Here is a 22569-nt window from a genome sequence, read left to right on the forward strand (position 1 = left end):
GCACCATTCTTTTATGCTTAACATTCATTATGCTTCCTTCCTTTCATCACTTGTGTGTTCTTTTAAAATCTGAAGCTTGATGGAAAGCTTCCTGTGTTGCCTCAGGAGCCTTTTTCAATACCTCCCATTTTTCTTACTCATCAGGGAGCAGTATAGATTAGTGGCTAAGTGTATAAACTGGTTTGCGTTCAGGCTCTACCATTTTTTAGTGTGTGACCTTGGGCAAGTTATATAAGTACCCTATGCCTCATCTGCTCTGGAAAGTAGATGCAAAACATCCACAATATGATAGTAATTATGTCGAAAGGATGTGTGGCGATTTAGTAAGTGAACATGTACGTGAGCACATAGAACAGGTCCCGACACATATGAAGTGTTGCATAAATGTTATGCTGCTGCTGTCACTGCTGTTTTTATTGGGATCAGTTCTTGTTTTGAGAACCTTCTTTCATCACATTTTCTTGAATAGCCTCACTCCAGGAAGTCATATGGTGTTAATGTATCATGTCTTACCTACCGTGTTATGGAATTTTTGAAATCTGACTTTTACCATTCTAAAAATCAAAAAACCCTTTGGACTCTATTTTTGTGGTTCTTCCCTGGCTGCTGGGATCTTTACACGTGGTCTTGCCTGCCCTTGGATTCTCATCAGTTTCAATTTGCCAGCCGATTCCTTCCGATCAGTGTTGGAAGTGAATGTTCATTAGTGCCAGGAGCATGTACTTTTTAACATGTGAGTACCAGAGATAGCACATTCACATCTCTACAGAGGCCAGACAAGTGGGTACATAATGAAGTAGTCTGAGTGCGACAAAAGGAGTGGTGGAACCAGTGGTGACTTAGAGAGCTTGGACCCTGCTGCCAATCTGCTCCTGTTAACTGTTGGCTGGTAGGGAAGTGGGCCAAGTGTTGCTAGATCTTCTGACTTTTCAAAATAAGCTGAAAATCCAGATTTGTATATGGGTTTAACAAAATAGTCTATGACTTGTACCTTTGAACAGTTTGCTGTTTTTAATTTAAGAATGACTGGCTTGCTTAAATTTCATTGTAATTTTTATTAGATCTAGATTTACACAACCTTTAACATTTCTTATGTACTTAATCTAAGTCTTTACACAAGAAAGCTATTAGATTTATGAGAGATGGTCATTTGATTACACAGTGCACTTGTGTCTATGGTAATGTTATTGATTTTAGACTTAGCTAACTTGGTAGCTGCCTTCTATAGCTGTAAGTGTGTAGGCTTGCCTGGGTTTATGGTACAACTTTGTCTATTCCCAATAAAGGTAATTTTCATCTGTGTTAGGATGGTTGGGAAAATGGTTTCTTTATTATCTGCCCTTTAGACCAAAATGAATTGCCAAGCTTTGAATTATTTCATTGGGTGGATTGTTGTGGCAAGAGTTTAGCAGCATATTTCTAAAGACTGCTTTCAACTACTCTGCAAATCTGGAAAGCAGTTGGTGGTTGCTAAGAGACATACTATTCAAGTATCTCCATAAACATATGTACTGCTGGAGAATGCTGTTTAGTAATTTGTACATCACATTTGCAGCTATCTTAGCAGAAAGGTGCCTTATTTATCATGCAAATTATGCAAATCATTCAGTCTGTCCTTAAAAGTGACCTTTTGTTGTGTTTTTAAAATCTCAAGAGAAATTGGACATGACAGCTCGTTAAAAAATTTAAGCTCTAAACTGAAATAAATTCCATGAGGCCTTGAATTTCAATTCCAATACAAAGAACTATTTTCCAAACAAGTTGCATTTTTTAAAAAAATATATCTTTATTGATTTCAGAAAGAGGAAGGGAGAGAGAGGGAGAGAGAGGCCTCAGTGATGAGAGTCGTCATTGACCCACTGCCTCCTGCACGCCCCCTTCTGTGAATGGAGCCCGCAACCCAGGCCTGTGCCCCAACGGAATCGAACCCAGATCTGGATCCTGGAGATCTGGATCCTAGGTTGATGCTCAGCTGCTGCGCCACGCCCGGCTGGGCCAAACAAGTTTCTTGAATATGTTAAAATGTTTACATTTCTCTCTCAGAGTCTATAGCAAATGCTATAAAAGTTTGGAGATTTTATTTCTGCTAGGAATTTCATCAGCTAGTCATTACTCCTTAACAATGAGACACCTCATCCCCTCCTGTCCACCTGTAACTCGGAGGCCTTAAAAAAGGGCTTCACTGCTCTGAGGCTGCCCCCAGGCCAGCTTCATGGGTGCGAAGCTGTGCAGTTGCACAGGCCCGGGCTAGAAGGACCTTGCACTTGGTTTAACGCTGTGCTGTTGCTGCCTTGAAATTCTTAATAACTTTTGAAGAAGCAGCTCTGCATTTTCATTTTGCGCTGGGACCCGCAGATTCTGTAGCTGGTCTGTGTCCTGCATCCACTAAATGCGTTACTCTGTAGCGCAACAGCTCCTTCTTGAAATGCTGACCAAACGGGTTGTCTTAAAGATTTAAATCATGGACTTCCAGTTTGTGAGAAGAATGCCTGCAATTGGGAAGAAAATAAAAAAGCATGTGACTTAGATGAGAAATCTTGGTACTGAAGTTCCTTAGGGGTCCTGAAGTCAGATTGCGAGGCGTTTATCACGTGCAGCGTTTTAGTCGCCCGTCCCCGCTGTGCTTTCTCACTGGCTGGCTTCCTTCACATTGCGTTGTTCCGATTCCTAGGGGCCAGGCTGCCGTTGGCTCGTGTTTTTTGGTTCTGGACTGTTTCCTCCATGTGCATCGCTTGTTCAGGGTGAAGGTATTAGGAAGGTAGGGTTTTTTAAGTAGTAGAACAGCTAAGAAAAGAAGGCCAGAAATATGGAGATCTGATTTTAGTGTGGATGAAACATTTAGAATACTAATTTTATTGATGATCTACTTGAAATGCTGGATTTCTGATATTCTTTAAAACCTTTCTAGACATGGAATAGGACCCGGCTATAGCTTCTTTATTGTAATAGAGGGCAGTTGGGCTTTTTGTTTCAAGTTTTTTGCTTTAAAATTTTAAAAATAGTTTTAAATAGCAAAGTAATGTCAATTTAAAATACTCAAATATATTTTTATGGTTATAATGAAAAATAGCAGTTCCCTGGCTCAGCCTTCCCCAGTCGAATCTCATGCAAGCCTTCTAGCTGCTCTTTATATTTATGTTCATATTTCTAAAATAACATCCCGTGTCCAGAGATTTCACAGTGTTGTGCTCTGGTGTGGGTCTTTGTTCATTTATTGTGCAGAGGACATAATAGCACTACGTATATTGAAGCTCATATCCTTTTTTCTGAAAATTTGAATTGAATTCTTCCTCAGATAATTTCCTTCTCTTCATTTTCTCAGTTTTTCTGTCCCTGTGCCTTTTTGGCATTTCTATCGGTCATGTGTTGGACCTTCTGGATTGATCCTCAAGTTTTCTTATCTTCTATATATAATATTCATCTTCTGGTTACACTTTCATGATAGATTTTCTCATTTTAATGTTCCAATCCTTCTAAATTTTTTTTCTGTTACATTTTAGTTATCAAAAGCTCTTGTTTTGTGAATATTCATCTGTAATTGTTGTTTTTGTTTCAGGGATTCAATGTATTTGTTTCCGAGTCTGTTAGAGGTTCTTCTTTTGCAGTTTTTTTCTATTCCTTGCATTGTGGCTGTTTCCTCTGAGTTCTTTATGAGTGTTTTGGTCTCTGTCTTTTATGTTAGAATGTTTGGTGATCTTCAGCTTCATATTTATAGTTACATGTTAGTCATCAAAAAGCCTCTTAGGGCCTGTGTGTGTGCGTGTGTGCATGTGTGGGGGGCATGTGGCATGTTGGGTAGAGACCTTGCCGTTTCATTGAGAAACTCTGATATTAGGATATGTGTAGGTGTTTCTTCCTGAGGCTGCCAGTTTCCCTAAAAATGGACCTTCTGATCTCCCGACTCACCCAGGATTGGAGCTTAGTCAGGGAAGCGGGCTGGCAAAGGTCTCACTCTTCAGCATGCAGTTTCACTTAACCCCATTATTTTCGACGAGTGCTTCCCTTAGCTGTGTGCAAGGTCCCCAAGACTAGAGCCTTGCTCGTTTACTTCTTGCCTCCAGACTTTGGTTGTAAACCTTCAGCACACCGCATGGCCCGGATCTGGGAGGCCCTGTCACTCCTGCAGACTCGAGCCGCCTCCTGCTTTAGCTCCTTGCACCCTGGCCGTCAGATGCACCTGCCCCGCAGTCCTCATGGCCGTGCAGGGTTCTCGGTGGGAACCGGGTGCTTCTCGTCGGCTCTCCCTGCTGACGGGACGGACGGGCCCTTAGCAGAGTGGCCAAAGAGGAAACCCAAGGTAGTTGCACCTTGCCACCCACTTTCCATCTTGAAAAGTGCAGATTGGTCTAATCTGCTCTAACCCTCTGTGCCCTGTAGTTCCTTCCATGTTTATTCCTTAACTCTCATTTCAGGGAGGGTTCCAGAGGATAGGGGTTCAGTCCCTCGTATCTGACTGGAAGACCCTTACTGCTTTTCTTTTTTTTCTTTTTAAAATTTTATTTTTGTTTAAAATATTACAGATGTCCCTTTTTCTCCCCAGTGACCCGTTCCACCCCGTCCCATCCCTCTCCTCAGTCCCTCTCCCCGCCATTGTCCCTGTCCTTGGGTTGTGCACTGCTTTTCTTTTAATCCTCACCTGAGGACATTTTTTCCATTGATTTTTTTTTTTTTTTTAAGAGAGAGTGGAGGGGAGGGAGGAGGGGGAGAGAGAGAGAGAGAAACATCGATGTGAGACACATCGAGTGGTTGTTTCTCCCACAGGCCCCAGCGGGCCCGGGGATCAAGCCTGCAACCGAGGCAGGTGCCCTTGACCTGGAATCGAATTGGTGACCCTTTGGTCCCAGGGCCAACGCTCCAATGACTGAGCCAAACCGGCCAGGGCCCTTACTACCTTTTGCACTTTGCCCTTGTCATTTCACTGTTGGTTTATGATGAGGTTTAAAGGAGGGTTTTTTGGTTAAATCACTACCCGGTTCATCCCTGTTTGTTAGCTTCCTCATGTTGACAGGTCTGTCTTTGCTCTGTAATCTCCTTGGAGACTCTCCAGCTTCTTTTTTTGACAGCCAGTTGCCTGTTACATTGTAGGGGGCACAGTTCACTTGGCATGTACAGATGCAGGATTATCTTTTCATTGTTTTTCTGGTGGGAGTGTTTGCAGTTTATATGTGACTAAGCGCACACATAGTATTTTGTTTTGGAAATCAGCTCATCCTACCCCCCCTTTTTGGCCTGTGCACTATTATACTTTTCTTTTGTCTCATACATCATAAAGCCATCAAGAGTGTGTTCTATGGAACAGCAGGAAAGTAATTTATATACTGCAATTTATCTTTCTTTCTCATAGAACATGACATCTATATAATGCTTGTGGCTTTGTAAATGACTCAAGTTAGGTGCTTGGTAATACATTTTCTTTAAGGGCCTAATGGAAACATCAGTTCAGTAGTTTTTGTTTAATTATTGTGTTTTCATTAAACTCTTAAGGTTAACAATACATGAGCGTAGATGATTCAAGTCTTGCTAATAGTTCACCCTCTCAAACCTTTTCTGTTCATTGTGAATTACTCATTAAGCTCTTTTACAACACTTAAAAATAGGAACCAAAGGAAAAAAAATAGATCTCAAAAGGTTAATTATTCCATTAACAAGGAATAAGATGGGTAGGTTGGAGGTCTTATATCATTTTGTGCATATGGTAGATAAGAGACACTGAGCCACGGGGGCTCTTTTGCCTGTAGGGTCACGTCTTTCTTTTTTAGACTGTTTCCTGTGGAACAGTGTAGTTGACCTGCTCACTGCTTTTCCTGTGGAGTCCAAGTTTGTTTACTAGTGTGTGCGTGTGCCCAGCGATGAGGACAGTCTCTGGCATTGATTGATTGGCCAGGTGGGCAGATATAGCAGGTATTTTGACAGCATCTTCTTTTCAGATAGGCTGCTGGCGAAGGCGTGTGATATTGAATCTGCCATGAACACTTCACTGTCTCTAGCTCCTAATTTCTTTGTAGGTCTGCCTGTATGTCACTTCCTCTCAAAATCCGATCACTTCTCCCAAATAGAGTAGATATGTCTGCTATGGGCTTATATTGCACCCTGAACCACCTATCTTCTTTTTTATTTACCACCATCCCTCATTAGATTAGGCCTTCTGAAAGCAGATTGTGTCTGCATATACATTCATTTGAAATATTTAGTTTTTGAATGAATGAATGAATGGATGGATGGATGGATGACACTGTAGCCAAAAACTGTATCAGTCTCATTTGTCCACTTTTGAAGACTACACTTCAGTTTGTGCTTCCTGCCATTATTTGAAGGGCCATGTTTTGAGTCTAGAAAAGAACTCTGCCTTTTATTCAAAGAAAAACACCAAACAAAAGTAAATAATTTATTTGAATACTGCCCACTGAGTGTAATATTCTGCTGTCAGTCTTAGCCTCTGACTTAATCACCTGCAATCATGCTTGTGTATGTTGATGGTTTTTTGGTAATTAGGGTAGTCTGCGTTCATTTATATGCTGTCTGTATGCTCTTCAAGTGTGTTGCTATAAAGTCAACATTAGAACTATGAGTTTTTGCTTTATTGCCATGGTAACAAATGTATGAAGAACTCAGTAAAATTTAAATCAGTCTCTAAATTTGTTCTTGAGCCAAAGGAACCTGCCCACTTTCGTTTAGGAAAAAACAAAACAACTTTATTGAGATATAATTCACATACCATAAAATTCACCCTCTTAAAATTGACAATTCATTGCTTTTAGTGTAGTCAGAGTTGTGTTTCCATCACCACTATATAATTGCTGAGTATTTTTATCGTCCCCCAAAGAAGCGCCACACACATCGGTCTTTCCGCATTCTGCTTTATAGCTCATTAACTTGCTTATTCTGTGCATTTCATATTAGGGGGATCTCCATACATTTCATACAGTTTGTTAATTTCATACAATATGTGGCTTTTTGTGACTGGCTTCTTTCACTTTGTCTGATGTTTGAAAGGTTCATCTGTGTGGTAACATATATCAGCACTTCATTCCTTTTTATGGCCAAATAATATTTCATTGTAGCACATCTTGCTTTTCCATGCATCAGATGATTGACATTTGGGTTCTTGCCACTTTTTGGCTGTTATGAGTAATGCTGCTGTGGACATTCTTGTACAAGTTTTTGCGTTGATACATGTTTTCAATCCTGATAAGACCTGATCTTATCAGGGTTGAATTATTGCCTTTACAAATGATTGAGAACTTTAAAAATGTTATTCATATATAGCATATATACAGAAATCGTGAATGTTCACCTCAATGAATATTTACAAAGATATTTATTTATTTACCGCTGTAACAAGAACCAAGGTCTAGAAAGAAACATTGCCTGCATCATCGGGGACTTGTTGATGATTGCTTTGGTTTAGGTTGTTTCATTTACTCGTATGCTCTGGTAGAGCGGAAGGCTTATCTTAACTGCATATCTGGAACATAAGCTCAGCAGGTAGCTTACTTCACAGTAGTGAAATTGTTGAGATGACGGACTCTAGGGCTTTGGCTGCTTGACTTCAAATCCCAGCCTTACCGCTTACTAGCTTTGAGACCATGGGCAAGTTTACATAACATCTCTATGCCCCAATTTCCTCATCTGTAAAATGGGGATAAAACTACCTCATAGACAGTAATAATGTGAGTAGATTGCTTAAAAGATTGCTTTATAATCATACTAAGTGCTGTATATGTGTTACGTATTATTATTGTTAGGGTTATTGTTGTTACTATGTATCTGTTCACCTGAGTATAAGCCCTTGTCTGACTTATCACTGTATTCTGAGAGGCTAACACCGTGCCAGGCACATAATAGACATAGTAGATACTCAGTAAACTTTTGAGGAAGGAAGGAAGGGATTTTAAACAATGAGTGGCAGAATTCCTGAATCCTTTCCTGAAGCCGATTTTGACAGCTACACTCTTTTATTTACAACAGCTTTTGGAGCTATTTGACAGCGAAGACCCTCGGGAACGGGACTACTTAAAAACAGTCTTACACAGAATTTATGGCAAGTTTCTTGGTCTTAGAGCATTTATCCGAAAACAGATTAACAATATTTTTCTAAGGTAAGTGGAGGGAGGGGGAGGAGGAGAGCAATACTGGTGGTTTTATAGAAGTATTAAGTAAATCTCAAATATTTGAACGCAGTGTACTAACTTTCTGCTCTCCCTCTCCCTCTCCCTCTCCCTCTCCCTCTCTCTTTCTTAAAGGTTTGTTTATGAAACAGAACACTTCAATGGTGTAGCTGAACTGCTGGAAATATTAGGAAGGTAAGCACCTTTTTATCGCGTTGCTAATCTCAGGTGAATATCGTTCTGTAAATTAGGCTCAGGTGGCGCAGGGAAATGCTGACCTAGATCTCTTTCTGTCTGTACATCGGATACTCTCCTTTGTGCTTCAGCATGTTCCCCAGCTGACTCTCCGAAACACGATTTCCTGTCCCCTTGTCCCACGGTTGTGCATCGCCAGTTCCGCCGGGATGGCTGAGAGAGCTGGCAGCTCGCTCCTATTGCACGGACAGCACATCCTATTGCGGCCACACCCGCTACCCCAAAGCATCCCGCTCCTGTTAGGGTCTAGGCTGCCTGCCCTCCGCCACATCTTTTGAAAGCAAGTTTATAATAAATCGGGAAAATTGCCATTTTCAAGGGAACCCAGGTGCAGTCCTTGAGCAGCTGTTTCCTGGGCAGTGGAACGAGCTGGAGAGACAGCTGGTGCGCAGGTTTCTGCACACGGGGAGCCGCTGAGACCGGACAGTGCGATTCCTTAGTCCCCCCAGCGGGAAAGGAGGCGCAGGCACGTGGCGCGCCCTGCGGCTTCCCTGCGCGGGCCCTGGGCTGTCCTTGGTCCGAGCAGAGAGGCCGGGGACAGGAGGGAATGCCTGGAAATGGAAAGGCTCTCAAGTGAGCAAGGCAGGCAGCTACTTGGGGAAGGAAAAGAGAGAGGAAGAATAAAGAGTTGTTGATGCAAAAGATTTGGGGATCATCCAACTAGGTTTAAGAGCACAGGAGCCTGTGCTGGGAGATCAGAAGCAGATTTTCTTCTCTTAAATTTCCTTCCTGCTTAAGTGTACTCTTTGAAGTCACTAAGAAATCTTGACTGCCACAGGGATGGGTTTGGGTTGCTCTGGACCAATCACAGACTGATTAAGATTTAACCTGATCTCGCAGGAACAGTTTGCCTTAGTTTATAGCTCATTGTGATAACATTGCTAATTCCCGCCTCTTTCCTTTTTCCCAGTATTATCAATGGCTTTGCTTTACCTCTGAAGGCAGAACACAAACAGTTCCTGGTGAAAGTGCTGATCCCTTTACATACCGTCAGGAGCTTATCACTCTTCCACGCCCAGGTAGGATTGTGTACAACTACTTGTGGAAGCAAAGTAAAGGTTGCAAACCCAGTGTTTCTTTGATATTGTTATATACTTATATTTTTTTAATAAAGACTTTTTAAAGTTTAAAATACTCCCCAAAGAAAATAAAAGAGTGTGTGTATATATATGTGTGTGTGTGTATATATATATATTTTCAATGCATTGGAGACTCATGGGAATATTTTTCAAGTGGGAGGAGCATTTATTTAGTTAGCTCATTTTTCAGAGAATTTAGATGACTTCCCCAGTTCACAAAATTATATATTGAACATGTGTATAATAATATGTATGTGGGTTTTTCAGATTTAGCTCTTTGGACATGTGCCATCATTTTTGAATGTTCTCAAATATTTTGTCTCAGCCTTATTTTGCAACAGTCTATAAATTGCCCTTTGCTCCCTCTTCTAGTTCATTCACCATTTCTAACTTTCTACACGAAGTTAATACTCACACAAGTATACAGATCAATATTTCACATATTTTTATTTTTAGCCTCCATTACTTTAAAAGCATACCCTGCCTTATTCCCACTCCAGTTTCCATGCTAACACTGCCTTGCATGGTAAGCGTGTCACTAGGGGGGAGATGAATGACCTAGTGATGTTTTAATTTTAGTGTTTCAGACCCCTGACTCCCCCCAACCTCCAATGGGAATGTTTTGAGTTTGCATAAAAATGTACCACGTTTCTGAGCAGTGTCCCTCTTTAAATGTGAAATTCTGTGTTTTGAGGAAAAATTAGTACATATGCTTCTAATTTAGAGCACCCTCAAAATGTTGTTTCCCAAGAGTGGGTTTCTTGTCCAAGAATCTTTACCAGCCTTTTTACATATCTTGCCTCTAGTTTTTGAAGCAGGGTATCACATTTCATGATTATCTAAAAGGATTCTTACCTAAATGAGTTGGTGTCAGATGTAAAACTCATATTTCTCTAGGTTCTAACTGGCAGGTAGAACCTGCTGTGTCTTCCTGGAACTGCTTTAGGTTGCGTGTGCCACTTCAGGCAGCCAGCAAGGTTGGTAGGAAGAGCCTGCTTTTCATAGAACACTGTTCTGGAACCACAGTAGGGCCCAGTACTGTTGAGGTTAGCGCAGAGAGAAAGGAAGCCCGTAGATGTAGCTCACACTGTATGTAGACGGGATACTTCTGCAGTATAGAGGCAAGTGTGATATTTCACCTCTGCTTTTCATAGCTGGCTACTTCATGCCCCAATATTCTTTTTTAAAAATCCCCTGGTGCCTTATTAAGTGTCAATCTTCGACTTGAAAAAGCAGCTTTTTATTTTGCTTTATAGATTTTTTTATTTTTAAAATGACTTGGATGTGACGTTACTAAAACCAAAGTCTGGAAACTTTTTAGAAAGTTTTAATAATACATCTTTTGAACCTTTAGTATATAGAATTTCCAATTTTGTCTTTCCTTTTTTGTTTCTCCAGCTGGCATATTGCATAGTACAGTTTCTGGAGAAAGATCCTTCACTCACAGAACCAGTAAGTATTTTCCCCATAATTTCAAATTATGGTCCACTTTTCATGGAGTGCATATGAGAAATTAAGTGTCATTTGTTTTTCTTCTTTTCATTTTAGGTTATTAGGGGGTTAATGAAATTTTGGCCCAAAACATGTAGTCAGAAAGAGGTAAGTGCGTAATGTCAGTGTGTTAATAGCGTACTAAATGCTTGGCTGAGTGCCAGCACCAAGCTAATAAGGGTGTGTCAGATGAGTTATTTAATCTCCACTGAGCTCTGTCGGGCGGGACTGTAGATGGTCTCCTTTTACTGGTTAGGAAGCCGATGCCTAGAGAAGTTAAGCAGCCTGGCCGAGCACACAGTGTACAGGCGGTGAGGCCAGAGCCCGCCTCCCTGATTCGTGAACCCTGGACTTTGATCACGGGAGCCCAAGTCAGGTCCTGGCCATACGTCCAACTGTCTCACTCCCTTGAAGTCACCTTCCTAGTGACCACCTTCATAGAATGAAGGTTTTACTGTCACTATAGATAGGTGCGAGAACATCCTGCCCAAATACCCACCTTAAAGCATAGCGGAGATGGAATCAAGCGTAAAATATGGTACAGACCTTAGATCAGTTGGTTACAAGTGGCCTTGGGAACCCCTGACCTACAAGGATTTGTACTTTTGCCGAGACCTAACTGGGCATGTGCGGCCTGAGGTTATTGTTGGGGAGGGAGTCTGTCAGCTTGGAGATGAGCCTGCTGGTACCAGATCTGCTCCCACCCTTCTGAAAGGTTAGAAACTGTGAAAATGGCCCAGAAAAGAAGGTCAGCTGTGAGTTTTACGTTTTGGAAAAATTTGGGGAGAATTTATGTATCTTGCCAAATGGCAAGGGTCTACTAAATTTTGCTTTCAACAGAAATACCCTCCTTTCCAAATCAGTGTCAATTCTCCAACACCCTACTTTATACAGTTTCAGAAACTCATCTAATTTCTTAATACCTGTTAGATAAAATTAAAAGTTTGCATTGCTACCCAGATGTACCTTAAGATATGAAAACATTGTCATTTTTCATACTTGAATTGCATACTTAATTTTTCTAAGGTAATTATTTTTTCACGCCTAATTGGTAACTGGTTTTTATTTCTCTGTCAGTTTTCCATTATATTTAAAACAGTTGACTGTACCATTGATATGGCTCCATTTTGTGATCTAAAAGCAGTTTCTTGAGGCACATGGTGCTGAGGCCACGAGATATATTGTGCTCAATAGTGAACGATTGTGTACACGTGCATGTGTGCGTAAGTGTGGAGATTGGGTCATCGTGTGCTAAAGGGTTTAAAGAGTACCTGTGTGGGGGTGAGTCTGCTCATCTGTGTCTTTCCGACCCTGGTGTTCTGTTAACTGCGTATCCGAGAGGAGCACCTAGCACAGAGCAGGGCTGTAAATATTTGGGAAATACCTGCATGTGCCACTGTGGGCTTCTGGACATGCATGCAGGATGGGTACTCCCCCATTGTTTAAAAAATATGGGGGGGGGGAGATAGCTGTCCACAAAGACGGTCCTGTATTGCAGGGGCCCCGCCGCATTGTCTAAGTGCAGCTGTTCTGTGTAGTAGATGTAATACGTATATTTTCCAAAGTAAATAGAATCACATTTTCAACACCATAGGGTACTTGCTCTCAACAAGTACCCTCTGGGGAATTCCAGAGGTCCCAAGTTAATAGGGAGTGGAGTCAATAGGTATAGCTTCTTGTGAGGGCTTTCAGTGTGAGATCAACATCTTCTAGTTAATGAGTTAATATCTGGGTTCATGTTTGGCTTTATATGTACATTTTTCTAACACAGTGCAAACCCTCATTAATTCTCATTGTTCCTATGGATTTTTTAATGAAGTGCCTGACATTTTGTGTTTTGCATGTACTTACAGGTTATGTTCCTTGGGGAGCTGGAAGAAATATTGGATGTGATTGAACCTTCACAATTTGTTAGAATTCAAGAACCTTTGTTTAAACAAATTGCCAAGTGTGTATCTAGCCCCCATTTTCAGGTTAGTAGCAAAGGGCATGGACCAGAGTGGCCTATGCAACATGTATTATTTTGGTAAAATTGTATTTGTATTGAAAAAATATAATGAATGCTAGCTACCTGTTGTGACTTATTAGCTGTTTTATCAAATGATAACAATAATTTTAACAATAAGCACCTTTACCTTGAGCACCTTCTCCATGCCCGCCACTGTGATGGTGCTTTTCTGCTCAGTAAGTTTAATTCTCATGACCGCCCTGCAAGGAGGCCATTATGGTTTTTACAGACGTGAACGCTGAAGCTCAGAGTGGTAAAAGAATTTGTCTGGAATAAAGTAGCTGAATAAGAGTGAGCTGGTAGGCTTCCCATAGAGTGTAAGAGAGCATGCTAAATAAAGCTTAAGAGAAAAAGAACGCTAATATTTTATACTATTCTAGCTGTTTTATATACATTATTTCTAAACTTCAAATTATCTTATGAGGCCCTCCCCCTCCAATTTTCTAGATGAAGAAAATAAAAATGAGGCTCAGGGAATGATTTGCTCAAGGTCCCAAGTTAATAGGGAGCGGAGTCAATAGGTGCAGCTGCTGTGAGGACCTTGCTGTGGCACCGCTCTGCCTCCTTGTGGCCACTCGGGGAGAGTACAGGGCGGGCGAACCTGGGCAACTTTTCTCAGCGGGGCCCCGCAGGGAGGAGGAACCCACGCGGGAGGGAAGAGGGCGATCTGGGGTGGAAACACCACAGGCCCAAGTTACAGAGTAGAGAATTGACTTTATATACTGCCTGCTGATTTGAAGAGATTGTTCAGGTTGGAGTTGGCAGCACAGAAGCACACTGCTAACAGTGGACTTTCCCCTGCTCTGTCATTACCCTGCATAGTTAGAGACACTGGCTGTTGTCTAAAGACATCTCAGTATGTCATGTCCGTGATCTTGTGACAATCTTGTGATTATACCACAGAGCGAAAAAAAAAACGTAGAAACTATTACATGAACCACTACGTTCAGATAATATAACACATCTGTATAAAAAAAAATTCAGGATACTGTGTAGCTGTTTTGCATATTACAAATGCCTGTGGTGCTCAAACATCTGGATTAGTTACCTTATTTTTCAGTTTTCATGAGAATGTTGGGTGTAATGGAGGGCAAGGAGCAGGCATCTTTTTTTTTTTTTTTTAAAGAATCACTTATTGATTTCTAGAGAGAGAGGAAGGAGGGGGAGAGAGAGAGAGACATCAGTGTGAGAGTACAACATAGATCAGGTGCCTCCTGCACACCCCTCACTGAGGATTGAGCCTGTAACCCGGGCGTGTGCCCTTGACCGGGAACCGAACCAGCCACCGCCTGGTGCACTGGATGACGCCCAACCAACTGAGCCACACTGGCCAGGGCAGGGAGCAGGAATCTTTTAAAATGAATATCACCAGGGAGGCGTAAGTGATTCACAGAAGCTCGGAAAGGAGACAAAGCGTCTTAGTCAGTTGGGGCTGTCTTAGTTGGACCGCTCTAACAAAATACCACAGATTAGGTGGCTTATGAACAACAGAAATTTATTACTCACAGTCCTAGACGCTGGAAGTGTGACATTAAGTTGCCGGCACGGCTAGGTAAGGGCTCTCTCCCGGGTCAGGGACTTCTTCCTGTATCCTCACGTGGCGGAAAGGGCGAGGCATCTCTCTGGAACCTCTTTTGAAAGGCAGATTCCATTCACGAAGGCTCCGCTCTGATGACTTAAGTACCTTCCAAATGCCCCACCTACTAGAACCATCATTTTTTAGGGTTAGGATCTCAACATATGAGTTTTGAGGTGACGTAAATATTTAAACTGTAGCAGGTGCCATAACAACACATCACAGACTGGCTTCAACAACAGAAGCTCGTTCCTTACAGTTCTGTAGGCTGGAAGCCTGGGACCAGAGTGCCAGCGTGGTCTGCTCCTGTGGGGGCTTCCTTTCTGTCCTGCAGATGGCCACCTTCTGCCCCTCCTCACAGGGCCTTTCCTTGGTGTGTGCATGTGGAAAGAGATTTGCTATCTCTTTTCTTATAAGGCCACCAAGCTGTCGAATTTGGACCTTACCCTTATGACCTCACTTAACTTTAATTACCTCCTATCTCCAAATACACTCATACTGGATGTTAGGGCTTCGACATAGAAATTGGTGGCAAGTGGGGGAAATGACACAATTCAGTGCATAACAGAAAGAAAAAGAATTTTAAATTATTTGACAGAAGTAAAACAGAACAAAACAAAGTAAAGGAAAGAGGTTCTTTATTCTTTTGTTAAGTGTTCATTGGTTCACCCAGTGCTACTCTGTGTGACCACATGCCTGTCACTGCTTGCTCCAGGTGTGGCTTGGGGTCAGAAGGCTCCCTGCTGGAGAGACTGCCCCCCCCCCCCCCCCCCCCCGCCGTGTGTGTAGGAGGACCCTGGGTCCCAGGAAGGTAGTGGTTCTGTCCTAGTATCAGGCATGTTAATTTTTACTTTGCATAAACACTGCCTTTCTTTAAGGGGCTTTACTGGATACTTTCTTACTATAAGTGATTTACATATTGACATATAGATAGGTAGAGATTAGGATGCTTGTGAGTATTAGGAGGCAGGTAAATTTAGGCTCATTATTGGGTGTAGGAAAAGCCTCGCTCCCCCCTTTGCCAGCATCCTCCGGTGGTCTCTAAAAGTCCTTTGAGCTGTAAGTTGCAGGGCAGTCTCGTCTGATTCCTGCCCGCCCCTCCCCTCCTTTTCCTTGCCTGTGTCAGGCACAGATGTGCTTGGTGGTTGAGACACCCTGTCTGTGGTGGCGCCTCTGCCTCCCTTCCTGTAAGTCCCTCGGCCTGCAGTGCCCAAAGCCCAGCTTAGTGCCACCTCGTGTGTTGTCCTGCGCGCCTCCTCTCCCGTGCCACCTGGCTGGTTCTGCCTGCCCTTTGCTCCAGCACTTTGTTTCTGTATCTGGCACGGCACTGATCACAGTTTACCTTGGACAGGCTCCTGGATTCCCCCTTTCCCCACCGGCCTATGAGCTCCGGAGGGACAACAGAGCAAAGAGGTTAAGAGCAGGGACTTTGGAGTCTGCCGCCTGCCAGTCATGTGACCTGGAGCCTCAGTTTCCTCGTTTGCAAAATAGAAATAATGGCACCTACTCAGTGTGTTGGTTGTGAGGATTAAATAATATGTATGTGAAACTCCTTGCACAGTGCCTGGCACATAGTAAACATTCAGTAATGAGTAATTGTTTTGTTTGTACTCTCGGGCTAGTGCCTCATGAGCCCCAGGATTTTTTTTGAACCAAGTTGAATAATGTAAATAGAAAGATTCTAATTTCTCAAAGTGTATTGATGGGTGCATCTTGTACTGTTTTATTAAATTGATTTAAAATTAAATTTATTAAGTCAAAACATAATTTCTTAATCTGATTGAATGAAAGAAGCCACTCTTTTCCCCTTTCCCATATAGCTACCCTTTTGAGAGATTTTAGATTTTTTTTGGAGATTTTGACTTATTTTGATTCTCATTGTTTTAGATTATTTTTTGAGGTATTCTGTTGAATTATAGTCAGTTGATAGTGTGGCAGTCAGAGGAAAGGGATCTGAGACAGCAAGCAGGCATATGTACAGCCAGTGTCCCTGAGTCCAGAAATTGGGTGACTTTCCCCTGGTTTATTTAGTCAAAGGAAGGGAGACACAAATGAAGCCTGGAAAGAGTCCGGGCAGTAGACTCAGGTCCTAGCTTTTACCGTTTACTAGTAATGCGATTTTGGCCGGGTTACCAGTCTCTCCGAACCTCAGTGTGCTCCTCTGTACAATGGGCACAGCAGTGCCTGCTCCTCAGGTGGTGAGGGTGGTGCATTCTACCCGCAGTGCAGGCACAGCGCCGGCCATAGGAGGTGCTTAGCCGAGGGGACTGCTCTGCAGGGTTGGGCAGCTGGGTTTTTCTCTGCAGCCGTTGACTGAGTGCCAGCCACGTGCTGTGTGGGTGAAAGAGGTGAGCCAGGAAGGGGGCTAAAGGGGTGGGGAGATTGTGTGGCACAGGGAATAACGGTGTCCGGAGCTTGGGGGATATGTGGAGGAAACGTGGAATCAGATGAAATGGGCAGTATGAAAGGAGAAGAGAAATAGGTAGGAAAACTTCTTTCCTTCCCCAAATTGATGAACCACTTTGGAACTTCCTGAAAGAAATTAAATCCACAAAAATGTACAGTGTGACTGACATTTAATTTTACATTTGTTTGAGTAGTATAAAATAGTCTTAAAACACTTTTGTTTCGAGATTATAATGTTGTTTAACTTTTGTCCCTTTCTCTCTGTTAACGTTTTATTTTTCTTTTCTCAAAGGTGGCTGAAAGGGCACTCTATTATTGGAATAATGAATACATCATGAGTTTGATAGAAGAAAACTCGAATGTCATCCTTCCCATCATGTTTTCCAGTCTTTATAGGATTTCAAAAGAACATTGGAATCCGTAGGTTTCAGTTTCTTCCCCCCCCCCTTTCTTCTCTCCCTCCTTCCTTCTCTTTTGCTTAATAAAATGTCTTGAGTGCTTGCGATGTGCCAGATGCTGTGCTTGTTGCTAAAGATAGATGTGTGGAAAGAGAAAATCCCTACCTCTTACAAATTCACTGACTAGTTGTCTAGACCCACAGGTAAACAGATACTTCATGAAACAGTGTTGTGTGTTCTGTTAACGTATCAGTTTACTTGAGGGTTCTGACCTGTGAATGCAGCAGATGCAGGGATGCTCTGGAGCGAGAGCAGAGGCTTGTGGACATCGGCGGGGTGGTGATGTGCCAGTTGAATCTTAAAGGAATTTGGCAGGCGGATGGGATGGGGGAAGCCCTTTCAGAGTGTGGGTCTGTCTGTCACATGAAAAGGAACAAAGATGTCAAAAGCACCTGTCAAGCTCTGAGCCGTGTGAGCTTGAGAGGCTCAAGCACAGGTGTCTTGGGGAGGTGGAGCGGGGCCCACGAGAGTGTCCAGCAAGCAGTGATAAGGAAGCGCTAAAGGGGTGCAGAGTGACGTGTCCCAACTGATTTGCAGTTTAGCAAGATCGGCTTCTTTTTTTTTTTAAATATATCTTTATTGATTTCAGACAGAGGAAAGGAGAGGGAGAGAGAGAGACAGAAACATCAATGAGAGAGAGTCATTGATCAGCTGCCTCCTGCTGCGCGCCCTGACTGGGGATCGAGCCCGCAACCCGGGCATGTGCCCTGCCCGGGAATCGAACCCCGATCGCCTGGATCCTAGGTCGATGCTCAACCGCTGAGCCACGCCCGGCCGGGCGAGATCGGCTTCTTAAGACCAGCCAGTGTCTGTGTGCTCCCCGTCACCGCCGTACCATCTGGGGAGGTCGAGTGCACGGTCTGCAGAGCGAACCCGAGCTCCTAGCCCTGGGAGAGAGAGAGCATTCTGTATTTGAATGGCTTTACCTGTTTCTCTGTAGAGTAGGAGAAGAGTTAATGCGGCATTAAAAATGAGCAGGTAGAACTCAATGTATTCGTAATTTGTTTGGCTTTAAAAGTTTTGCTTATGACTGTAACACATTTTTCCTTTTTCAAATTTTCCAAAGTTTCATAACAAAACTTGTAAAAATAAAGAGCTGGTAGACGATTCAGTCTCCTTATGCAGACGGTGTCGAGAACTAGCGAGAGGGTTTAGCGAGTGCGCAGCCCCTCGGCGCGCTGCCTTCGCCCTTCGCCGTCGCCGCCCCTACCGTCTGGGGAGGTCGTTCCTTTCGGCAGAAGGGAGCGTAAGTTTTCCCTCTGATGGCACAGGGAGGAAGCGACACAGCCAGCACCCTTTCTTACAAATGTTTTGGAAACATCAAACCCGTAGTTTATTTCACGTAGGGCCTAACTTTTACCAGTGCCCTTTTCAGAGGTATTGGGAGCACATTGTTGCAAAATGGAAGCACCGTTGTCTATTTTTGCAAAGGGCGATGCTCTTTAGACTCTCGCCTGGAGCTGTCAAGCCCATCGTGGCTTCAGGCTGCCTAAGAGCGGAGCCTTCCTCTTGATGAGTCTTGACCGCCGTTCTGGCCTCTTAGCGGGGCGGTGCCCCGCAGCTCATCGCGGCCACCGCCAGCCGGCCCGCTACCTTACCAGCAACGTGCCGGGTCGGCGCGGGGACCAGGCAGGGGTGGGCGGGTAGATGCAAATCACAACTAGAACGTCACTCATGTTAAACTGCCCAACTTACAGGTTTCCATGGGAACTGCTTTTGATTTTGATGAACTATGTATATTATCACTTTAAAAATAAAATTCTATGCAAATTCAGGTCTCTAAGGTGAGTCCTACCACAGGTGTTCCTTTTTAGGGTGAGGTTGCCTTATTTTTATGCTTGCCTTTTTATTAAATGAAGTTAACAGTTGCCCACAGGCAAGTCTATTCTGGGTACCAATAATTAGAAGGGCAAAATTAGATTTTTCTTTTTTCAACCCTGCCAGCCCCTCAGAAAGATGTCTTGCCTTGCACAGTAAGGAATGTAACGTGATGTGGAAGTGAACTGGGCATCATTTCTAGTTGCTCCGATGGAAAGGGGTGGAGGTGGTGTGCAGTGCACGAGCTCATTCCGAGCTTGTGCTTTCGCTTTCTGTGCCCCACTATGTACAGCTAACCACCGAGTTCCCTCTCTTCCCAGGGCCATCGTGGCGCTAGTCTACAACGTGTTGAAGGCGTTTATGGAAATGAACAGCACCATGTTTGACGAGCTGACAGCCACATACAAGTCAGATCGCCAGCGGTAACTTTTTAAAGCTTTTTTGTCAGCTGTGCACAAAACTATTGAGTTCTTTCCTTGCTCTTCGCCGAAGTGGCCTGATTGCACAATTTTATTTATCTGTTCATTTTTGCATGCTCATTAGCCGTGGCTTTACTAGTGTCACTGGGTAACAAAATGTCGTTTTGAAAAAGGCTGCTTTCTTTCCTGCTTCCCTGCTGTAATGTCTCTCTTCTGCCTCAGGGTTAAGAGCTTGGCACAGAGCTGGGATTTCGGGCCCACTTAAGGGAACCATCAGGTAGCTTGCCATCCGGATTCACTCCAGCAGCGGGAGGGATGAGGCACTGTTTTGTTTAGCTCTTTGGCCCAGAATGTGTTTTCTATTCTAGAACCCAACAAATGCATTATAGTTTAAAGGGCAGTGAAAAGAACAGGGAGGTGAAGAGTTTGGTATTGTACAAATCTTGAAATCTTGAAATATTTAAGACCAAAAGAGGGAAAAACCAGTTGTACCCTTTGTAATAAACGCGTATGGCTGAGTAAAGCCTTTCTTGATTTCATTTATGTGATTCTTCAGTTTTGTTTTTTCTTGTTCAATGTGTCCAACTTTCCAAAAGATGTAGTCTTAGTCCATTTGGGCCGCCGTAACAAAATACCACATATGGGCATTTGTGGGTGGCTTATGGACAACAGGAGGTTACTGCTCACCGTCCGAGAGCGTGGCTTCAGCGTGGGGGGTGAGGGCCCTCTTTCTGGTCCACACCGGCACCTGCGCGTGGTGCCCTCGCTTGGCGGAAGGGGCAGGGATTCCTGTGGCATCTCTCGTAAGAGCACTAATCCCGTTCACGAGGGGACCTTCCTCATGACTTGATCACCTCCCAAGAGGGTTCCACCTACCAATACTACCACCTCTGGGGGGCAGGATTTCAGCATATGAACTTGGAGGAGGGCACACAAATGTTCAGACGTGGTATCTGTGTACTGGAGACACTGAGGAAAGCCTAGGGAGTTTGTTAGGAGTGGGACCTTTGGTTTTCGGCTTTGATCATACAGAAGCAAATGCCACTTTGCATGTTGTAAAACCACGGGCCTTAGAGGATCCCAGAGGCGTGAGCGCGGAGACGCAGCCCGCGCGGGCTCCCGAGCAGAGCTTTGCGGTCCCCTTGCTGCTGTGCTCCGCCCTGCGCTCGACTGAGGAAGAGCCAATGAGGGGAGAGGTTTGGTGGCAGGAGACAAAGGACCATCACAGTCATTTTTAAAAAGTTACCAGGATGTGATATATTGAAATGCAGCTTAATTATGGACTATGGCAAGTGTTTAACTGTAGACAGAAGAGCCTGAGACTTTTTATACGATAGTGGAACAAATATCAGTTATGGGATATGTTGTGTCATACCTGCAATTTAAGGAACTTTTAAATTATTATATTTACAGTTTTTGCAAATCATTGAATTTATAATAACTTTTCTTGTCCCAGACTTAAAGTGTTTTTAGAATGTTATTTAAATAAAGGAGATAAAATATACATTTTCATACTGCGATGTATCATTAAAAAGTGTGTTGTACATAATATTCCTTTATAGCAACTAGAAGTGTATTGTTCTACCCGAGTAAGCATTAAGTCTGTGGGATCCCATTCACAGTGTTAAAGCCCTTGTTTCTAAAATACTGAAATTGATTGAGGTAAATTCATATTTATGTATTTCAGTAATAAAACTTTTCTGGTCATTTATATTTAAACTAGACCAAACTCTTTAAAAAGACAAGAATTAACTAAGGACACCAGGAATAGACACTGTGAAGTTGATTCTGATGATCTGATATGGTAAAGTGACTTAAAGTGAATGGCCTTTCTTAAAGACAGAGGATGTTTCTTAAAATAAGGGTATTATTTTGTCCAGTGAACAGTAGAAGGTTATGTGGAATAGGTGGAAACACTGGTCCTCCATAGATGTAGAAATAGGAGGAGAGCATAAAGAGATTTATTTGGAGCTATGAGGGAAGAACTGAATGAGGGATTTCACTTCTGGACGGCAAGAGGCTAGTAACCTTCGTTCAGATGCAGTTTTAAGTGTCACAAGTCTGAAGCGGTGGGTGGGATGGGAACACTGTTTAGCCATGCCAGCATTAGTGCTGTGTACAATTGAAATTGGGAGAGAATTTGACAGTACCCCTAGCTTGACAAGTTAGGGATAAGTTTTTAAATTCCCACCTTCGGGCAGAGAGAAAAGTGGGGAAAAATGGGCATGACACTAACTATATCAGAAATATTTAGAATTTTTGAAGATAAAGTTTTCAGCATAAAGGATGTGTGTTAACTCAGCATCAAGTTCACTTGGAGAAAAGCCCCACTGGACAGCTTGCACTGAATGCCATAAAACTTTTGATCAAAGACATGAATAAAATGTTTCAGTAGTAAGATGCTGAGTATTTTAATGATGTCGGTCCTTAATTTAAACTGTGAATTAGGTCAGTATGAGCCTAATGTATGTTTAAACTGTTTTTTAGTTGAATAAAGTTCCTAAGGCCTTGCCTACCAATTTCTTCTCCCTCTTCCTCCGGATAAAAATGTCATATCCTTTGAAACACAGCAGGGTCCACAGAACTGATGTAAATGTATGCAAATCAGCGTTCTCTGATAACATTTATGTAGACTTAATATTATCCTTAAACTGTACTGAGAAACCAAAAGTGATAATATACCAAACAGCTTGCTTTTTACAGTTAAGATTCTGGAATCCACAATGCTTGAAGGATTACCTAATCTTGCCCTATAAATATAATTTTTCAGGGTCAAAATTACCGAATAGGTAATTGTTTGAAAAACCATTATGCTCACTGAAAGTCATATTGTGCAGATTATATTCGAGATAGCTGAAACTAATTATAGTAAACAAGGCGTAAAATAACAAAATATTAACTATGAAATGATAATATTAATTACCATATTACATAATTAAATATTCCCTTAA

At 42.7% G+C, this 22569-nt stretch overlaps 1 protein-coding gene across 2 annotated transcripts in view; it reads left to right on the plus strand.

The window, feature by feature from the left end:
• The window catches only part of PPP2R5E (protein phosphatase 2 regulatory subunit B'epsilon), a 135519-nt gene that overhangs the window by 107549 nt on the left and 5401 nt on the right, over nucleotides 1-22569 (plus strand). For both annotated transcript variants that reach the window (XM_087819989.1, XM_087819990.1), the window contains exons 6-13: nucleotides 7969-8099; nucleotides 8244-8303; nucleotides 9274-9382; nucleotides 10841-10894; nucleotides 10991-11041; nucleotides 12787-12906; nucleotides 17216-17343; nucleotides 19520-19621. In XM_087819989.1, coding sequence (XP_087676115.1) covers nucleotides 7969-8099; nucleotides 8244-8303; nucleotides 9274-9382; nucleotides 10841-10894; nucleotides 10991-11041; nucleotides 12787-12906; nucleotides 17216-17343; nucleotides 19520-19621 — 755 coding nt within the window. The remainder of the gene's footprint in view (nucleotides 1-7968; nucleotides 8100-8243; nucleotides 8304-9273; nucleotides 9383-10840; nucleotides 10895-10990; nucleotides 11042-12786; nucleotides 12907-17215; nucleotides 17344-19519; nucleotides 19622-22569) is intronic.

This window comes from Miniopterus natalensis, chromosome 1 (genome assembly GCF_054644295.1).
Source record: "Miniopterus natalensis isolate mMinNat1 chromosome 1, mMinNat1.hap1, whole genome shotgun sequence".
In the NCBI taxonomy this organism is placed as follows: domain Eukaryota; kingdom Metazoa; phylum Chordata; class Mammalia; order Chiroptera; family Miniopteridae; genus Miniopterus; species Miniopterus natalensis.